This window comes from Caenorhabditis briggsae (assembly GCF_000004555.2).
Source record: "Caenorhabditis briggsae complete genome, chrX, whole genome shotgun sequence".
NCBI classification, from domain to species: Eukaryota; Metazoa; Nematoda; class Chromadorea; order Rhabditida; family Rhabditidae; genus Caenorhabditis; species Caenorhabditis briggsae.
In genome coordinates, this window is record NC_013491.2 from 21442891 (window position 1) to 21450479 (window position 7589).

Below are 7589 nucleotides of genomic sequence, written 5' to 3' on the forward strand. Positions count from 1 at the left end.
CAGAAACGTTGGATGACATCAACTCTTCCACGATATTTCTGCGTCTTCAGCCTGTTCCATGCTATTTCTTCAGACTGTGTTTCTATTTCTCTGCGTGCACTATTTCTTTTTCAACCCCCACCACAGCAAAATGTGACTTTTTGCGTCATTTTACTCTATTCCAATGGCTAGTATCTGATTTTCCACAGGCCTTTTTATTTTTATTTTTAAGAATATCTACTCACTATCTATCTATTTATTCCCTATTCACTCCATATTTACTCCCCTTCATGGCTGGTTTCTGATTTTCCACCGGTCTTTTCATTGATTTTTATTGAATTCCGATGTATTTATCGTTATAGAAACTGAGCTTCAACAAAAGTTTCAAGAGTGGAATATACTTGCTCAAAGACGTATGGGACATTAACACAATTAATTGTTTGAAAATTTTCATGAAATAAAAATGTATGCCATGATGTCTGTTTTGACTTGTTACGAAATTGTGTTTTCGATCACAGAAACTATTTTATCCAGATAAAATCAAACTTATTTCAAATCGACGTATCACCCCTAGGAGCCCGACCAAGCAACAGTTGATGAAATTGAGAAAAAGGTTTTCCTCTGGCTTCAAAAATACAACCGACTTCCTCTGGATCATCAATAAGAACTTGGTAAGAGAAATCGACTCTACTATAAAATCCCAAATGTCCTTAGAAAAATTTTTTAAGCACCAAATTTTTTTAAAGACTAACTTTTTTTTTCTAATGAGCAACATATTCTGAATGTAAAAGGCCAAAATTCCATAGCAGAACAAAAATAAATGAAAACATACAGAAGTTTTAATCTGAAAATTTTCTCAAATTTATAATTTCCAGCAGTACCATATGAAGACGAGCCAACGACGTTATCCGCGTACTATAGCAAACCAATGACGTCATCGGAAGTAAGTTATTGGTTTGAACCTTATCTGAAAATCTGATTGACTTTGAAGAATGGACCTTAAATGGATCGAAACCGGCCTACAATATTTCAAATTAACATTCGAAATTAGCCTAAAGTTATCCAAAATCTGCTGAAAAAGACATACATTTAATTTTTAAATTAATTTTTCGTTCAGTTTCTTCTCTGCTTCAAGTAATTTGAAAATAAATTTGAGTGGATTTCAGAAAAATGTTCGTTTCTTTTTTTCAGCCACCGAAATTTGAACATGAATATGAAGCTGAAGAATATGGAAAAACCGAGCTGATGGAGTGCCAAACCGATCAAGTCAGGATCATTCGATGGAGCACCTTGTCGGTTGTCTGAATATGAAGCCTTGACATCTCCACGGTGATCATCGATGTGATGATTACAATTTTTTTAATTTCTTCAATAATTTCTATATTTTGTCATATCTGTCAGAATTATTCAAAGTCGTAATTTCACAATACTTTTATTTGTCATCATTTCTGCAGACACAATTGTTTTTTTTTTGCAACAGACATTAATTTAATTTGACAATATAAGAAGTAGCGAATTTCAAAACTTTCAATTCTCGGAGGAAAAATCAAAAATGAATCAAATTTCTGTAATTTATCCCAAAAAAATTTCAACTTCTGATAAATAGCATAATCGCTGGGCTCTTTATCAAAAATATTTTATTTCCACGAAACCCCGGAAAATATGGTATTAATTACATTATTTTTGCTGATTTTCAGTTTTTTAATTTTTATGGTTTTTAGTTGGCTTTCAGAAAAGGAACACTTCAATTTTTGCAAAACTTTACGTGGTTCACAGAAATATAACGTTTCAATTTCTGGGATTTTTCCCAGAATTCGAACGGTTCGAGTTCTGGGATTTTGGGGATATTCACGTGATTCACAGAATTCGAACGGTTCGAGTTCTGGGATTTTGGGGATATTCACGTGATTCACAGAATTCGAACGGTTCGAGTTCTGGGATTTTGGGGATATTCACGTGATTCACAAAATTCGAACGGTTCGAGTTCTGGGATTTTGGGGATATTCACGTGATTCACAGAATTCGAACGGTTCGAGTTCTGGGATTCCAAAAAAAGAGAAACGAATGTGGAAAAAGGGGGCATAAAAATTATAATGATGGGAGATAAAAACAAAAGAAACATGAAGAAGTGTGCTAGTTTTCCATTATCATGTCATCCGCAACAACTGGATTCGGTGGCATTCTTCCAGCATTGAATCCTTGAGATTTCAAATATTGTAGAATCGTCGTGTGTTCAGTGTCAAAATCAATGTTTCCGTGAGATGGCGTGGTAGATGATGATTTTTCTTTGATAAGTTGCAACGTTCTTAGATAAGCTGCAAAACCAAAGATAATTCAAGTATTCAACTTTACGTACATTTCTTTCCATAGCTGGAAACTGAATCTTCAAAAATTGTCCTAGTTGTTTTGCGAGAACATTGATTCTCCATGTTTGAAGAGAGCCAAGCATTTCTCCTGAACACCTTCAATACATGGACGGCGAATGTCAGGTTGGAATGTTGATGGATCATAGGTATCCTGAATGATCCAGTTTTTACTTGTCTAAATTCACACGCAACATATATATATATTCACACGCGACATAGATGTTAGATTACACGTATCGAGATACGTGCCAAGAGCTGATTGGATTTTTTGTTGATTGGTTTCTGTTGTTCTAGAATTCCTCTGTTCTACAGATTTTTTCTAATATAATATAGACATGCTGTTCAAAAGCAAGATAAAAGATAAAGTAATATTTTCTACGGTTTGTCCTATGAATACATTGCCGAGGGCATTGAATAAATCACGGATGGCTGTTATTATTGACAAAAGCTTCCTGAAAAAAAAAGAATTGGAAAGTTGTGAGTTCATATTGAGTCTCTTCAAACATGGAGGATCAATGTTCTCGCAAAACAACAAGGACAATTTTGAAGATTCAGTTTCCAGCTATGGAAAGAAATGTACGTAAAGTTGAATACTTGAATTATCTTTGGTTTTGCAGCTTATCTAAGAACGTTGCAACTTATCAAAGAAAAATCATCATCTACCACGATATCTCACGGAAACATTGATTTTGACACTGAACACACGACGATTCTACAATATTTGAAATCTCAAGGATTCAATGCTGGAAGAATGCCACCGAATCCAGTTGTTGCGGATGACATGATAATGGAAAACTAGCACACTTCTTCATGTTTCTTTTGTTTTTATCTCCCATCATTATAATTTTTATGCCCCCTTTTTCCACATTCGTTTCTCTTTTTTTGGAATCCCAGAACTCGAACCGTTCGAATTCTGGGAAAAATCCCAGAAATTGAAACGTTATATTTCTGTGAACCATTTGTATTTTTAATAAATGATTATAATACGTATAAAATAGAAAGTATGAAAAGTTGAAAACAGAAATAATCGAACCTTGAAAAAAAGTCAGAAAATACCAGTTGCACAGTCTGATCGTTTATTATGTGAAAAAACACGCTTTTTTTCGCTCTGCAAAGAAAATGCAAAATTACTGAAACTTCACAGAAATTTTGGAAATCGAAGTGTTTTGCGATGAAAACTAAAAATTTTGAAATTCACTACTTCTTATATTAACAGTTTCCGCAGGTTACTTGTATTTTGCCTTCCTTCCAGCGTAGACCAGACGATTTTTTGGATTGACGAGCTCTATATTGTGATGCCATATGTTTCGATATTGATCCTGCCAACCAATTTAGTTCGACTACTGAAAAGTAGAATTATATAGGAACTGGAACATGGTCTTACTTTTTTCTTGAACTTAAGTAGAGACACCACCTCCCCCCGGATGTCCCAGTGGAAAGAAAAAAAGGGGTTTGTGCCTAAGCCTATAATTTAAAAAAAAAACGAAAAAATCTGAAAAAAATTTCAACCAGAAAAGTACTGAAATTGGCGAAAATCAGTGAAAATCGCACATTTTGGCTGAATTTTTTTAAAAATGTTGGATTTTTGTTTAAAATTATAGGCTTAGGCAAAAACGCCTTGTTCTCCTTTCTCTGGGACACACGCATTTTGGCGCCAAATTCAAAAAATTTGGGTGCCCCAACTCACAAAAGCCAAAATAGGTGAGAAATGCAAATCACATCAAAAATGCTGATTGAGAATGCTTTGCTTCTGAAAAACTTACCCGAGAATCGGTATAAAAGTTCCAAATATTCATATTTCAAGTGCCGCGGCGTTTTAGCCTAAGCAAAAAAAATAAATAAATAAAGAAGCAAAGAACAGGAATTTGTATTTTATTATATTATTTTATACTTTATGGAGGTCCAGACACCTCAAAAATATTTCTAACATGCTTAGAATTAATGCGCAAGTCTGAAAATGCCAAAAAATTCAAATAATAGTGGCCCCTTCCAACCAACATAGCGCCGCCAAATTTTTGAAAATTACAAAATTCATCATTTTTGGCCCATGGCCAATTTTTTCAATATTCTAAAACTTATTAATATTGACCGTCGGCCAAACATACCAAAAATCAAAAATTCACCTATTTTGGCCGTCGGCCAAATATTCCAGAATTCCAAACAATATGTTAAACAATATGTTAAACAACATATTTTCGCAACGCGTATCTTAGGCTTATTATGGGTCTTAGGAAGAAATTTGGCTAACGGTCAAATTTGAGTACGAATTCAAATAACATAGTTAAGTGTGGTCACATAGACGAGATATTCGTAACAGACCCGCAATTATTTTCGTAGCAGAGTTGGCGGGAACTTTGAATTTCAAATTTTCAAAATTCAAATTTGAAAAAAACTGATTTGAATTTAAAAAAAAACGAAGACGGCGAGAGCTCCCGAGAGGGTCACCATCCAGCAGGTCGAAATAATGAAAAAATGAGCAGATTGGCGTAAAATGTTCCAAATTATTATATTATGGGTCTCGAGAAGAATATGGGTCTCGTGAAGAAAAAATTATTGGCGGGAATTTTGAATTTCAAAATTCAATTTTCAAAATTCAAATCAAAAATATACTTTATTTTCAAATTCAAAATATTTGGCGGTAAAATTCAAAAATTCAAAAATTAATCATGTTTCAAAAACAGTTAAATTCAAAGTGTCCGGCAATAATGTTCCAAATTCAAAGTGAACGTCGAGTGCCCGTGTAGCCTAAGTGTCGCGGTCGGCCAAAAAAATCAAATTGAAACCTCTGGCTCTGGTCGTTTCTGGAAGTTAACTTTGTTTGTCCGGCTAAGTGCTATGTACCTCATTTTGGTGGTAAATATCCCAATTTTCACGATTGTGGAATTTGGAATTATACGGGTTTTGGGATTACATAATTCTTGAATACCTTTCTGATTACGATTTTGGCCGTCGGCCAAAGTTTTAAACAACATATTTTCGCAATGCGTATCTTATTTTGAGGGATTACTGGCTTATTGTGCTCCTTGATGTTGAGATATATGTTGGGATGTAGGGATGTTGCGATTAGCTGCTAAAATTTTGGATAGCGGCCAAATCCTTAAGCCTTCCTTAAGTATGGTCATTGACCCAGGCTTCCTATGCCTAAGCCTAAGCATTTGTTAGATTTCGTACTGTGATCTATCAGCTATTTTTGTGACCTTCGATTTGATGAAAAAAGAAAACGTTTTTATGATCCATTGTTGAAGGCGCTACGCGCCTCCGACATTGGCTCAAAAACCGTTTTCTTTTTTCCTCAAATCAAACGCAATCTTCTGTAGCCTAGCTTTCTCCAAATTTTTTTGTTTCGAAAGATTCTGTTTTTTTTTCAAAGTTTATGAGCTCGCAGAATTTGGGAAGCACTGAAAATCAAGCTACTCGAAAAATTGCGAGCAGAGCAAGCTGTTTTTTGACAGTCATAAATTCGAGGAATTTTTTTTTCCTTTTTTTTTACATTAGAAAATTCGAGGTATTTTATTTGCGAGCGAAGCGAGCTAATTTTTGTCAGTCATTAATTCGAGGAATTTTTTCCTTTTTTTTACATTAGACGATTCGAAGAATTTTATTTGCGAGCGATTTTCATAGATTAGGGAACCTAACCCCAAATTACCTTTTAGTTTCACTTGTGAAACTAAAAGAATTTCACTTGTGAAACTAAAAGAATAGAAAAAGAGAAGAAGAGAGAGAGGTTCTATTTTTGTGACCTTTACGGTGACGCTTCGCTTCGCTCAGCGTCACCGTAAACGCAATCGAAGTTTAACATTTTGAATTTTTGAATCTCCCGCCAAAAATTTGAAAATTTGAATATCCCGCCAAAAATTTGAAAATTTGAATATCCCGCCAAAAATTTGAAAAAGTTGAATTTCCCGCCAAAATTAAAATTTTCTAGAACCTTCTAAGACCTTCTAGAAGAAATTTCTTGATTTTTTTTTCAAAATTTCTCGAAAGTTCTAGAACCTTCTAGAACAAAAATTCAAAATCATTCAAACTACATCATACTATATACCATTCGATCCGTCTCGACGAGATAAATACGATGCACAAATTAGTTTTTCAAAATAAGTTGATACAAAAATTTTATGGTCATTTTAGTGTCCAACATTTGGCCTTAAAAATTCAAAATTTGAAAATTTTTTTAGCTTCGGCTTGAAATAAACCTTAACAATATGTATGTGTATCAACTTCGTTTGACACGACAAACAAATTGCAAGTGGTTTCGTAAATTATAGATGAGTTTGAAAATTTTCGATCTCAGTCAATATCGATTTTCTAAAAATTGGCCATATAAAACCTAACGAGACCATGTGCGCTGTTAATATCTTCTTATGTTTGTGCTATATGCGAACTTTAACAAAAAGTTATCAAAAACTTTTCTAGAACCAGCGATCGATTTTTTTTGACTTTTCACAGATGCACCATAATTCGAGTTTGCATCTGACGGCCTTTTTCTTACGTTCAATCGATTTGGCCACATAAGTATCATCGATTGACATTATTTATTTATTGATTTATTGATTTTTTATCGATTTTTGAAATTTCGATTTTCACGACCCTATAACTTTGGTCAAAAGTGAATTTATTTTATACGATTATGATATTGTATAGTACGTCTTAAGTGTGATCGATATGCAAAATTTCGTTCCACTTGTGTTAACAGTTTTTTTTGAGGTCGGAAGTTTTTCTCCTTTTAATCAATAATCAATCGATAATCGATTTTTTTAATCGATAATGTCTTTTATAAAAATAATGTTGACCAAGTTTCAGTTCGATCCGTTAACGTTGACGGAAGTTATTCAATTTACAAATTTTTGTAGTTTTTGTAGTTTGGCTTATAACTCGACTACGGTAATTTCGTAGGCGGCAGGAATTCTGCGCTAGCCTAATTAAATGATCCCAGAAATTTTTGGACCGCTTTGGACAAAATCGGAGACGATGATATTTTTCCCTAACCCCAAATGCCGCAGGCTACGCCTGCGCCTGAGCCTAAGCCTAATTTTCTCAATCTTCGGTTCGTCCATTGACGAACCGAAAGTACTGATTTAGGATGGTATGGTTAGTCCTAAACAGCCGGCGTAATGAAAGTTATGAAATTCTTTAATTCTCGCTTCGCTCGCAATTTTACGCCGAAATGAAAGTTATGAAATTCTTTCAGGCTCGCTTCGCTCGCCTTTTTGAAAAAACACTCCACATCCTAAATCCGGCCCCTTC

General features: G+C 34.2%; 3 protein-coding genes across 3 annotated transcripts; 2 read left to right on the forward strand and 1 right to left on the reverse strand.

Annotated features, from left to right (window-relative positions):
• Positions 1-907: 907 nt before the first annotated feature.
• CBG10599 lies at positions 908-1284 on the forward strand (the record flags this gene model as incomplete). Its single annotated transcript, XM_002645969.2, has 2 exons — positions 908-922; positions 1171-1284. The coding sequence occupies 2 exons, from the start codon at positions 908-910 to the stop codon at positions 1282-1284; spliced, it is 129 nt and encodes a 42-aa protein (XP_002646015.2).
• An 828-nt stretch (positions 1285-2112) lies between these two features.
• Positions 2113-2489, reverse strand: CBG10598 (the record flags this gene model as incomplete). The annotated part of the gene is made up of 2 exons (XM_002645968.1): positions 2113-2294; positions 2336-2489. 2 exons carry the CDS (start codon positions 2487-2489, stop codon positions 2113-2115), a joined length of 336 nt encoding a protein of 111 aa, XP_002646014.1.
• A 281-nt stretch (positions 2490-2770) lies between these two features.
• On the forward strand, positions 2771-3144 carry CBG10597 (the record flags this gene model as incomplete). Its single annotated transcript, XM_002645967.1, has 2 exons — positions 2771-2921; positions 2963-3144. The coding sequence occupies 2 exons, from the start codon at positions 2771-2773 to the stop codon at positions 3142-3144; spliced, it is 333 nt and encodes a 110-aa protein (XP_002646013.1).
• Between the last annotated feature and the right edge of the window lie 4445 nt (positions 3145-7589).